Genomic DNA, 12518 nt, shown 5'->3' with positions numbered 1-12518 from the left:
AAAATTGGGTGTCTCTTTGAATGTATGTGAAAGTTGTTCATCATCATGCTTTTTCTTTGAGTTTCGCTCAAAAATTGCTTTGAGAGGTTTTCCATTCTTTTCAAAACGAAAAGGTTTTCTCGATGAACTGAACTATGTCAAACAGTCGTTTACCAATCGTCTAATTCTTTATTATTTACAAAGCATCGCGGGGATGTTTAAAAGTATCTACAAAAATCCCTTTTCATATGATTTCCCTATTTAACTTTGTCTTCATACGCTCTATTTGCGCCTTGTTCCCATGTTTCTCCGCTTCCTCTCGTATTTCAGCATGCTGAATTGCATTCTGCCTTGAAAATTCGTCCAACTGCTTACGTTTAAACGTGAACGATTTACTGTGAAAAATCAGACACATTACTTTAATAAGGTTTCTAACCTCCTTGAAAAATAACGAACATTACCTGATAGCTATAGTCTGCAAAACGATCCCAATCATCATGAACACAGCGCAAAGTAGAACGATCGTCCAATTGCTCACCTTTTTAACCCCTTTAATTCCGTAGTACGATTCCTCTCCGTAATCGGCATGCTGTTTATTTGCCGAAGCCCATGGTCTGCATTAAAATAAATGTCGCTGTAGATTTTTGAAAGCTACCGAATCGATCAGTGATAAGAGTTTTGCATATCGTTTCCAATATGCAGTGTACGTGCCTGTGAAAAATTTGCTGTCCATTCCCACTGGCCGTTAACGACAGTTCGTAATCATATGCAGCTCGAGATTCTGGTTTGCTCAGAACTTGATATGCTTCGAGAAGCTCAACGAAAGATTTCTTATCGTAGTTTTTACCGATACTAACATTTACATCCGGATGAAGCTGCACAATTAACAGATTGAAAATAGTTAAGCAAAGCCTGTTAAGCCTGAGCGTGTTTGAATGTAAAAGGTACTTATCAGTACCTCTTTAGAAAGTTTAATGAAAGCTGATCGAATATCGCGTGAACTACAATCGGGTTGTATTTTTAAAACATTGTAGTGAGTGCGATGCGCATATCTGCAATGAAAAAAAGCAGTGAATGGGTTCCCGAAGAGCGAATATTTAACTCACGTAAGGGCATTTTATATTAGAAGTGATACGTACCTCAAAGAACTGTGAACAAATTTGTAAACCGTATTTTGTTGAGAAACTTTTAGCATTGTTATGAGAACTTCTTTTCCTTCTTCTTCTTTCTTTAGTACTGAATAATCAAGAGATATTTTTATTTACATTTTGCCCTAGTCAATGTGCGTTTATGGTGTCGGGTGCAATAATTCGCTTTCCGTTTGGCTCTATTGTTTCAAATTATCATATCTGTCAATCAGGAAAAGGTGAATAGTGTTGCACAGTAGGACCTAAATTACGCAATATTTTTGTAGTTTAATAATCGTTTGTGGTTAAACAAGAAATATAGCTTCAAATGGTAACGAGTAAATGTTTGGTTGTTTTGGGAATTTGGAAAATTTGGATCACGTTTGAACTGTCAAGAACAGTTGAAGTTTGCGGCTGATTTCTGGCGTTTAGAGGATTGGATTAGAGGTTTGGAGGAAAGCAATAAGTGATAGGTTTAATGATGCCAGTTTTGTTAATATAGTTGCTAATTGCTGCGTTGAGGTGTTAACGATTAGGCTCGGCTTGTGTAGACCAATTTCCTAGTTGTTATCTTACTTTGAGTAGATAATGAAAAACTATCTCAAATTTATGGAGGTGATAGGCAATCTTAAGGTAAGCTGTCCAAGCAAATGAGCACAATTTACAAGTAACTATGAGGCTAAAATATTTGCTTTTCTTCCTTAGCATTTGAAACGAACAGGATGGGTCCTGAGGAAAGTTCAAGATTGTGAGACCGTTTCGAGTCACATGTACAGAATGGCTATGATGTCGTTCATCTTACAAGACTGTCACGGATTGGATCGCATTCGCGTGATGGAAATGTGTAATTTGTTTTATTGACTACTGTCTTGCACTCTCTTCGAGGCTACGAATATTCTAACTGTTTTTGTTACAGCACTTGTTCACGATCTAGCGGAGGGCATCGTCGGGGACATCACCCCGTATTGCGGAGTTCCCCGTGAAGAAAAGATACTTCGAGAGTTTTCTGCAATGACCGAAATAGCAAACTTGTTAGGTCCAAATAAGGACAAGGTGATGGCTTTATTCAATGTGAGTGCTTTGGCGCGTGTTTGTAAAATCCTATTTGATCTAACGTAGTATATGGACTCCCTTCATTCTATGTTGTTCAGGAATACGAGGAAGGTCAGACTCCAGAGGCAAAGTTTGTGAAGGATCTCGATCGGCTTGATATGGTCATGCAAGCATATGAATACGAAAAGCGCGATAGTTGTCCCATGCACCTGCAAGAGTTCTTTGATTCTACGGAAAACAAATTTTCACACCCTCTGGTAGTTGACATTGTGAACGCCATAAAAGAGGAACGCACGAAACTGCCGGGGACAAGAGCAATGAATTGAATGAATGTCTTCAATAAATGTACTTACAAGTTTGAAAATTATAAATCGTTTTAAAATATGATTCCAAAATCAATGTCCATTTGTTTACAGTTGTATTGTAACAACGACCTTTATGCATTTCACGGTGCGGATGCAGAAATTTCCGTGTCACAGAATGTTGCTCTGCTGTCGGACAATCACAGGAGTCGGCGTCCCAGTCGCAATCTAAGCTGGCGAACTGTCTGGTGATAGCCGACACAATATAACAACTAACACAATTTTCATCCAAGTCACCCTAGCAAAATGCGACGAATCTGATGTTTAGTATTTATTTAGTATAAAAATTAGTCAATTAGTCGCTTTTAGCAGGTTGCAGTGCTTTCATTGGTTCCAAAAATTTGAAAATGGCGATTTTGATTAAAAAAACAAAGAGCTTAGTAGACCTCCAGCAAAATTCAAGGAAGCTGAACTATAAGCTCTTTTGGATGAAGATGACACAAAACGCAACAACAACTCGCAAATCAGCTAAATGTGTCCCAAAAAACGGTATCGAAACGTTTGAAGGCCATGGGAACGATCCACAAGAATGGAAAATGGGTACCACATGAGCTGACCGAAAAACAGCAGAAAGAAAGAAAAAACACATGTGAAGTTCTGCTCACCCAGCATGAAAGGGAGTCATTTCTCCATAGAATTGTAACTGGCGATGAGAAATGGATTTACTTTAAAAATCCTCAGAGGAAATTCTCAACCTTCTACTCGATCGGGACAACCTTCTACTTTGACTGTAAAACGAGATCGATACTGCAAAAAATCTATACTGTGTGTGATGGGACGAGAAAGGTGTAGTTTATCACGAGCTTCTAAGACCTGCTGAAACCGTTGATAGAAATCGCTGCGAAAAACAAATGCTCAATTTGAACAAATGCTGTGTGTGATGGGACGAGAAAGGTGTGGTTTATCACGACCTTCTAAAACCTGGTGAAACCGTTGATTGAGATCGCTACCTACCACTTTGAGCTAATCCGGAACACGTCCGGTAGCCGAAAAAGTGTTCTTGTTAGTGTTCACCACAAAAGTGTTCTTAACTATTTTTCGAAGGTGCGGATAAAATTTTTCAATGAATACTCGACCTTTGCTCGAGCGTGTTGCTCGACCGTGCTGCTCGACTGCTCGAATTCGTATTCGCGGACTGTTGCTGTAACTGTAAAAATATCGTTACGACGAGGTCGCTACAACTAACTATTAACTATTAACCAAATAGACTGTGAGAATCAAGGAACACAAAATATTGAAAAGTGAATTTAAATAGGGTTTTTTATTAAATGACATTTCTAGACACGGAAATGACAACGCATCGAACGACTTTTCTTTTGACAGCTCTCTTGCGCCGACTATGGCCACAAAAGTGGGCGAATTGGTCGGCATTTGCCGCTGTCGTCGCTATCGTAACTCATTCCGCTGCTCGTGATTGGTAGAACGAACCTGCGCTACGATTAAATGGTGTATTTTTTCCATTCATATTAATTATAAATCTACGGTAAAGTCATCTAACTAGTAATCTGCACCATTGACGGCGTGTGCGAGATAAGAGCCCCGCATAGTTGAGCGTCCTTGCGGCGCCGGTTAGTGAGTGTTTTGTGTGTTGTCCTTTTGCACTGGCTGGAATCGGCAAAGCGTGGGAAAGGCAATTTACATTCTGTGCAGATAGTTACGTTTGATGCTGGAGAAAGTTTACGTTCAAAAGGACGAACACACGGTTACGGACAGCCTGACAGCATTTTCACGCCAAGGAGCCTGTCATAAAGATCGACTGAATACGTGCTCGTTTGCCTTGTGCGTCCTCTGAAGGTAATTCTTATTTTGCCCCTAACCGCTGACACTACCTCGGAAACAAAGATATCCTGCAATGGCTTTCGAAGTGCACCGCAAATCGCATGTCTCATCATTCGTTCTCTCGCTGCAGTACAAATGGGTAAAAATGTGCCAGCCGTGTGTTGTTGGAAAAGCTGATAGCGCACATTTTAACAGCTCCCAATCATGCACACATACACGCCGCGAGACGTGCGTATCCGCTGTGGATGTCACTGTTCCGAGAAAAGGCAGGCGAAGAGAGAAAGGTGACCATCGAAGCCAATTTTGACAGAGCGCTGCTATTGGTGTTGAAATTCATCCTACTACCGCTGCAAAGTGAAAAGAAGGCTCGCATTTTCTCCTTGTTGATTGGCAAACGTGTTGGCCGCGCGTTAAGTCAACCAGAGTCGGGTTCGCTATCGGAGGAAATTTGCGATGCGTGTTGGTTGGCTATCGTGCAAGATCCGGAAAACTCAGGTGCACGACGAATCAAATTACTCCCGTAGGCGTCAGCTTTCGGGTGATCGACCGTCGTCGGCTTTCGCTGACATTCGAAGAAAAGTCGGGCTCATTTCTATCCAGTGGTCTCCAAGTCGTGCTCATCGCTTATCTTACCTTGTATTTACTTGTCGCTCGCTCGTCGCACTTCTACAACCCTGCGACGGAAGCGACAAACACTTTCGGGGGTTCCGCCTTAAAGACGTCGCGAAGTCGTCGACAGTCAAAACAGCGAGCGAACGTGGTGTTGATTGTTGTGGATGAGCAGTGGTTATACAGTTGGATACCAGTGGTTATTGCATAAAGGATCGAGAAACGGAGCACTACGGAACCCGTCGACGAAAGCTGCCGTGGATGTTCTTACGTATCTTCTTTCGTGTAAATATTCTCCCTCTCGTCCTCACAGCATTCCACACACGTATCCTTCTGAGCCACCGATCAAGAGAAAACAGATCACGCCCAGCATTATTAGCCGGCACTGGTAGACGGAAAAGCTAAAACGCAGCTCCGCTTTTAATTTGTGTATCGCCTGTGGTCATCGGTTTTGACCTTTTAGTATGCGCTGGCTGCGATTCGCTGTAACACAGTAATACACCGAGCCGATATTGCCCTTGCGTTTTAGTCACGGTGACCTTAAGAAGAAAAAACTGCAGGAGTGACATCGATCCTTTCGGCCGAACTTGAACAATAAATCCTTCTGCCGCGGAATGCCCCTCAATGAGGATGAATGGCGTTGCAAATTTTCATCGCCTGTTTGTGCTTGCTAGAAATACTATGTCATCGAGCGGACAAAAACGTTGAGCACACCATAACCTAAAATTGTTGTTTTGTTTTTAACAACGATTTAGTGACACCTGACCGTCCCAATCCAGCCTAGATTAGTCGCACAATCTGGAATGAAACCCTTATATATTTTTTAGTCTAAGAGGAACGGACTGAGTCGTATTTACGATGCTATTAATCGTAAGATCACAAATGATATTAAGAAATCGTCCACTTTATAAATACGGCCCGTTCTTCTAAGATTAAAAAAACCATCCACTTTGTTTCTAAGTTGAAAACGGAGCGTGCTGTGGGTTTTTAGTGATTCGACGCTGTTGTGCGAATACTTTTCATTCAGGGTGGCAATAATATTTATGTTTTGTTAGTCCTGCTGGCGATATTAGTACTGTGTCGATCACGTTACGATCGTAGAAAAGTGATGTTATCAGTAAATGACAAAACCTAGCAACAATCTTCTAGTACCCCAACGCTGGTCTTCTTTTCTCAATGTCTATTTCAGTGTTGCAAAGATCACGACATGACTACGTTGAATAAAACCAGTTGCCCAACGGAGAATGGAGGCTTACATAATGATCGCGTGGCGATATTAGATGCTGGATCACAGTACGGAAAGGTGGGCAGTAGTTGTAGTTTGCTTCTGTTCTAGCGAAAACAGCGCTCTAAAGTTATTGACTATTCTTTCATATTTCCTTTCGGATGCTCTTTTCAGGTCATTGATCGAAAGGTGCGCGAGTTGAATGTAAAATCAGATATTTTACCTCTGGAAACGTCTGCCTTAAAACTTAAAGAACTTGGCTACCGAGCAGTTGTCATCTCCGGTGGACCAAACTCTGTGTACGCCGACGATGCGCCAAAGTATGATCCCGATATTTTTAAAATAGGCTTACCGATTCTAGGTGAGTACTGCAAATGGTCGGTTATCGTGGAAGAAAAGTGAATGGAAAACAGAAATATGTCTGGCGCTTCGTTGCTCCTGATACTTTCACGAAAGCTCGAGACATCGAAAAATATAGTTTATGTTTTTTTTACAGGTATATGCTATGGAATGCAAATAATAAACAAAGAATTTGACGGTACCGTACAAAAGAAGGATATTCGGGAGGATGGAGAACACACGGTTGAGGTCGAAGATAGCTGCCCCTTGTTCAAGTAAGTACTGATACAGTTGATCATTCTAACGCCCGTTGCTCACAGAAGGAAATGGAGGAATAAGAAAAGGATCGTCCTCGCAGTGTACGGTGATCTTTGATACAACCCTCCCAGAAAAACTGGTTAAAACTATGCACCAGGAACAACTTTCAATCTTGTAAAATTTTGGATTGAAAGCTACACCTGATTTAACATTTTTTTTGTCAATGTGTAACTTAATATAAACAAAGAGAAAGTGGATTCAATCCTCTACCTTTTGCACTTATTTAGAATTGTTACTTGATCTAGTACATGCACTAGATCTGGGGCTAGCATGAATCCCTAATGGTCTCTGTTTTCATATAGTCGTTTGCAGCGTTTGCAAAAGGTTTTGCTCACCCACGGTGACAGTATTGACCAAGTGGGTAGCAGGCTGAAGGTGGGAGCATCGTCTTCGAATAACCTTGTGGCCGCGATCTACAACGAACAGTTACGCATCTACGGCTTGCAGTTCCACCCAGAGGTAACTAGCAATAGGTTTTGCAGGTGCTTGGATATATGGCAATAACTGTTCCCGCCCTCTTCCTTAGGTTGATTTAACGGTGAATGGTAAACAGATGCTCTCCAATTTCCTCATGGATATTGCCGGATTACAACCTAACTTCACCATGCGCAACCGCGAGGAAGAATGCATCAGCTACATTAAGGAGCACGTTGGCAACGGTAAAGTGTTGGTAAGTCACCTTCGTCCTGTATCGTAATCTACACTTGGTTTGAAAATTTTACAAACCAACATTGTTTTCGCTTTACGTTGTGTCGCAGTTGCTGGTTAGCGGCGGTGTGGACTCTACCGTATGTGCCGCTTTGCTCAGACATGCCTTAAAACCGGAGCAGGTAATCGCTGTCCATATCGATAATGGTAAGTTGGTAAGACTGAAAGAGGTTAAAAAATCGGCATCGGCTTTATATAAATTGTTTTCTTTTCGTTCGTTCATTGCCTCTTTTACGGATAGGTTTTATGCGCCTGAACGAGAGTGCGAATGTCGAAAAATCGTTACGAGAGCTGGGCGTGGATCTGTTCGTTAAAAATGCAGTCTACAAGTTCATGAAGGGTACGACCACGGTAAAGCTGCCTGGTTCACTGTACAATCAGGACACACAGATGTTGTGCCAGACGATCAGCCCGGAAGACAAGCGCAAAATCATTGGCGACGTGTTCGTGAAGGTGTCGAACGAAGTGTTGCGCGAGATGAAACTGAACGCGGATGAAGTTTACCTTGCCCAGGGTACACTCCGTCCGGATCTGATCGAATCCGCTTCGGCGTTGGTCAGCGCGAAAGCAGATACAATCAAAACGCACCATAATGACACGGAACTGATTCGGCAATTGCGCGATGCCGGGCGCGTCATTGAGCCCCTGCGAGACTTCCACAAGGACGAGGTGCGACAGCTAGGGTACTCTCTGGGCCTTCCAGCTCATCTCATTGAACGACATCCGTTCCCCGGCCCCGGGCTGGCAATTCGGGTGCTTTGTGCCGAGGAAGCATATATGAAAGACTATTCCGAAACGCAAGTAAGATAAACTGCCCTTGTCTCTAGCTATGTTGTGGCTCAATTTTGATTTCTTTTTCGCAAGGTCATAGTCAAAGTGATAGTAGACTACAAAAATAAGCTCGAGAAAAATCATGCACTGCTGAATCGCGTTTCCGGTACGACCACGAAGGAGGACCAGCAGCAGCTCTGTCGTATTTCAAGCACGATCAAGTTGAATGCAACGTTACTGCCAATCCGAAGCGTCGGTGTGCAAGGTAAGTTCGTTTTGAACACGTATGGAACACGTTTTCATCTCATTCATTTTCGGCTCTTTCTAGGGGACAAACGTTCGTATAGTTACGCCGTGGGCCTGTCTAGCAAGGACGTGCCAAACTGGCAGGACATGCTGTTCCTTGCCAAATTAATACCGCGCATCCTGCATAATGTAAATAGAGTTTGCTACGTTTTTGGCGATGTTGTGCAGTACCCAGTGCAGGACATTACCCACACCCTGCTCACCGAAAGTGTCGTTTGTCAGCTGCGGCAGGCAGATAGTATCGTCAACAAGGTACGCAGTAAGGTCTATGGTCACAGTAATAGGTTTGCGCCATGGGAAATACATGAATCATTTATGTCATTGAATTTGTAGATCCTGCTGGAACACGAATGTATGCGTCAAATTTCGCAAATGCCTGTCATACTGATACCAATTCATTTCGATCGTGATCCGGCTCAGAAGACCCCGTCCTGTATGCGGTCCGTCGTGCTGCGACCTTTCGTTACGAACGATTTCATGACTGGCGTGCCAGCGATCCCCGGCACAGATCGATTACCGACCACTGTAAGTAGAGTATTTTATCAATTTAAATGTTGGTGAGTTGCTTCAGTGAACTTTCAAGTTCAAAATGTTCTCAAAATCTTCATTGCGCCAATGTTCCGTGTCGCGTATCGTGTTTCTGCCTTACATTGACCAACATTTTATACCTTCTCCGTAGGTGCTGCAAAAAATGGTAGAACAAGTGTCAAGCATGCCAGGAATCTCGCGAGTGCTACTTGACCTGACGTCCAAACCGCCGGGCACCACCGAATGGGAATGATTCCCCTTATCGAAAACATCTTTATTACTCCCGTTTCCTTTTGCACACAGCCACACCGAACTAACATGCCGGTCGTAGAGGCAACGAGCGCTACCGACAAAAAGGTGGAAAAGGATCATGATGCTAGAGGAAAAAATGATCACCACTTGGCTTAATCTTCACCATCTATCGTGGCTGTTATCGTCGTGCTGCCTAACGCGCGCTATGCTCATCATACGCCAATCGAGTTTTCATTTTTGTTTTTGTTACGTCTCTGGTTTACTTTGCTGAGATCTGGATGCGGATTGTTCACCCTTCATTTGGCACCTAAAAATAGTGAGCCGACGTCTCTCATCTTTAGCACTGTTTTGCTATCATCCATCTCGTTATCTCGTTGCACATGGACGAAGAGACAAAGCGGTGGAAAGATGATTGGTTTTGTGTTTTTTTTCTCGCGTATTTACTCGCCAAGCGGAGATTAAGTTAACCTGTTCAAAGCTGCCACTAATAGCGTCCCTAAAAAGTGAATAACACCATCATATCGGGATTAATAGGATGAAGGAATCTTTTCTCGTCCGTCGACGACGATAAGCATTTTTATTATGTTTTCTAAGCTTTGTGCATCATATTGTTTTTCCTGGCACCAATTAACTGCTGACTGATTATTCTTGTGTCCGAAAGGTGGTATGACATTGAAGAGGAAACGCAGTCACTGAAATGTAGACTCCTTTTATTGGTTTGCGTTCGATTATCGTAATATAAAGAATAACGGAACAAGGTCCGCATGACTTAAAGGCAGAAGGGCCGATTTTTTCTTCACGTTTGAAGGGTGGAGACGACTATTCTTTTCTCAAGCAAACAGTCAGACGAAGCGAAAATTCAACTAGAAGTATCCAAGCAGCGTTTCATCGCGACGGAAATCTGCCCAACATCAGCTCTCCACTCCCACAGCCCTCCTATGTCAGTGTAAACGAAAACATTTAATATTTAAACGTGAACACTGTAACAGTCCGAAGGTTCCGCGGCAAAATGTCAATAAAATCGGAAGAGCAATTGATAACAAAACCAGTACCGAACATGAGAGTGAGTCTGCAAGTGGTTTTGGCGAAAGAGGAAACCATATGAGAAAGGACAGGACGGGCGCAGCTCTGCAACCGGCATAACGAAGGCTCTGATTATGTTGCAGATCTTAAATCACGGTGACTACCACCAATAACGAAGCTAGGGGAAGCAGCAGAAAAAAGGAAAGTCTGCAGTAGATATTTTTATTTATATGTAATGGAGGATTAAACCATAAAAAATAAAACATTCGAAATCAACATTTGCTGTTTGCCTATACCATTTAGAGTTTGGAAAGATTATCTCTTTCCTCTATGCGGCAGTTAGAGAGAAGACTTTTTGGGGTGATTTGTCATCCGCCATTTTCATGACATGAGCGCCCCAGGGAACATGGCGAGGCGTATACTCAGCACGACAGAAAAGATATTGGAAAATATGTCAACCGCCTGTACGGCTTACACCCAGCATCTTCGAGAAGCATCATTTCAGTCTTCTTCATCATAATGCTATGAATTGATAAATGAACTAAGCAAGAAATTCTTTAAGATTTCATTCCCTTTTCACGAGCTCTTTCAATGATGCTCTAAGACCGTAAGTTTTATGTTGATGGTCATAGCGAACTTATAAGTCAAAATGCAAAAATACATTAAATTTTATAATCAATTTCTTCTTTTGAATTGGATTCATGTACAAAAAAGAAAAGACCGGCAGGTCTGATATCATGTGTATGGAAGACAGGCGGTTCCAAAAAATATCTGGAATCCATAGTAAACTATGGAAATACTTCGTGAAACATCAGTAAACTTGAAGGATAGAATAGTAGAAAAACTTTAAAAAATCCAATGAGAAAATCGATGGGAAGAGCTAAAATTCTTTCCGTTTTGACGGGGGCAGCAATAGTAATGAAACAAATAAGGTTGATTGTTTTGAATGTTTTGTTTATTTTTTCATTATTCTCGCGTTCTTTTTACGCCCTTTTTTCCTCCGGTAGAGTGTCGCTCTCTGCTGTCTCCGTTTTGCTGCATAGTGCATCTGGTATTGTTCGTCTTAGGTCCTCTGTGTCTTGTGTTTTACGCATCTTGCTCTGATTCGATCAGCTTTGTTTGCTTAATTATCCCATTTTCTAACAATGATTCCGCGACTCGCACTCTTTTCTATTCGTTTTAACTTCCTAGAGTCATAGAGAATGGTGAAGTGGATATTTAGGTAAAAACTATTGGTTTCGCGTTTTGGGGGAAACAGAAACTGTTCCGATCATTAAAACTCAAAACAATTAACTTTCGCGTAGTACTCTGCGTGTCTTATTCTATGCTGCGTCGTGTAGGCTTATTTCGTGGTACCAATGCGCATCATAAAACGTTCGGCTTCACAGTTTCGTATCGGTTCTGGTCTATCTATCTGCTCGTTCTAACAAACTTTCCTTCCGCTTTGCTAATTGTAATTATGGGTTTCCTTTACGATTTTATTAAGCCTTTTCCTGACGGTTGTTTGCCATGTAGATTTACCACACTACTCAATGCTGTTGTATTGGTTTATTCTTAATTCATTCCTAGTTGCCGATTTGTTCTACTGCATGTTGCGTGTAAACTAGTTCAGTTTTGTCAGCAATACTGTGTGTTACTATTGTTTGCCTCTACTGTGTGTTCTCCTGGGCTCGGTTTCTGCCTTGGTGCCCCTCACTGGTTCTACCGTTCATCATTACATTTATTACAATTTACTCAACTGTCCTAGTAAACAAACATCAATCTTTCCTCGTACAACCTCGCTTAGCCTGGTTGATCGGATGTTTTCAGCGCATTCCTCTCTGCGTCGGTCAGCAGTGTGCGGCATGGTGCTTCCATTTGATTTTGCTACCTTTCGTTACTAGCTTAGATCCTTGTTTTTCATTGTTTCATAAACAATATTCTCCATAATTCAACACTCCCGTGCGTTTCATATGTTCGTCACATGTTTCCTTCATCTTTGTGACCGTCCTTATTACCGCACATGCCCATTCTTGTGTTGTATTACTAGTTATGTACAAGAAAGAAAAAAACAAAATAATCTGTTTCTAGCAAACTGTCGCTAAACGGCTCCCCACCAATGTTGGCTCACTATTGTAATTTGTTGCTTTTGATGAACTA

The 12518-nt window shown here is 42.1% G+C and overlaps 3 protein-coding genes across 4 annotated transcripts; 2 read left to right on the top strand and 1 right to left on the bottom strand.

The window, feature by feature from the left end:
• Positions 1–134: 134 nt before the first annotated feature.
• On the bottom strand, positions 135–1233 carry LOC131211040 (dnaJ-like protein 60). The gene is made up of 5 exons (XM_058204381.1): positions 1119–1233; positions 938–1031; positions 691–854; positions 441–593; positions 135–374 (listed from the first exon to the last, which is right to left on the bottom strand). Exons 1-5 carry the CDS (start codon positions 1172–1174, stop codon positions 224–226), a joined length of 618 nt encoding a protein of 205 aa, XP_058060364.1. The 5' UTR covers positions 1175–1233; the 3' UTR covers positions 135–223.
• A 372-nt stretch (positions 1234–1605) lies between these two features.
• On the top strand, positions 1606–2502 carry LOC131210886 (5'-deoxynucleotidase HDDC2). Its single transcript, XM_058204196.1, has 4 exons — positions 1606–1739; positions 1812–1950; positions 2023–2177; positions 2258–2502. The coding sequence occupies exons 1-4, from the start codon at positions 1695–1697 to the stop codon at positions 2483–2485; spliced, it is 567 nt and encodes a 188-aa protein (XP_058060179.1). The 5' UTR covers positions 1606–1694; the 3' UTR covers positions 2486–2502.
• Positions 2503–5170: 2668 nt separating this feature from the next.
• Positions 5171–10632, top strand: LOC131211919 (GMP synthase [glutamine-hydrolyzing]). 2 transcript variants are annotated; one of them, XM_058205604.1, is made up of 12 exons: positions 5171–5194; positions 6099–6212; positions 6309–6495; positions 6631–6748; positions 7094–7250; positions 7318–7461; positions 7550–7646; positions 7741–8300; positions 8364–8535; positions 8599–8828; positions 8910–9101; positions 9256–10632. In XM_058205604.1, exons 1-12 carry the CDS (start codon positions 5171–5173, stop codon positions 9355–9357), a joined length of 2097 nt encoding a protein of 698 aa, XP_058061587.1. In that variant the 3' UTR covers positions 9358–10632. The 2 variants fall into 2 exon arrangements, with proteins under 2 accessions (XP_058061587.1, XP_058061586.1); XM_058205603.1 differs by lacking the exon at positions 5171–5194 and adding an exon at positions 5844–6026.
• Positions 10633–12518: the final 1886 nt, after the last annotated feature.

This window comes from Anopheles bellator, chromosome 2 (assembly GCF_943735745.2).
Source record: "Anopheles bellator chromosome 2, idAnoBellAS_SP24_06.2, whole genome shotgun sequence".
In the NCBI taxonomy this organism is placed as follows: Eukaryota; Metazoa; Arthropoda; class Insecta; order Diptera; family Culicidae; genus Anopheles; species Anopheles bellator.
Note: the sequence above shows the minus strand (reverse complement) of the source record. Positions and strands in the feature narration are given on the sequence as shown.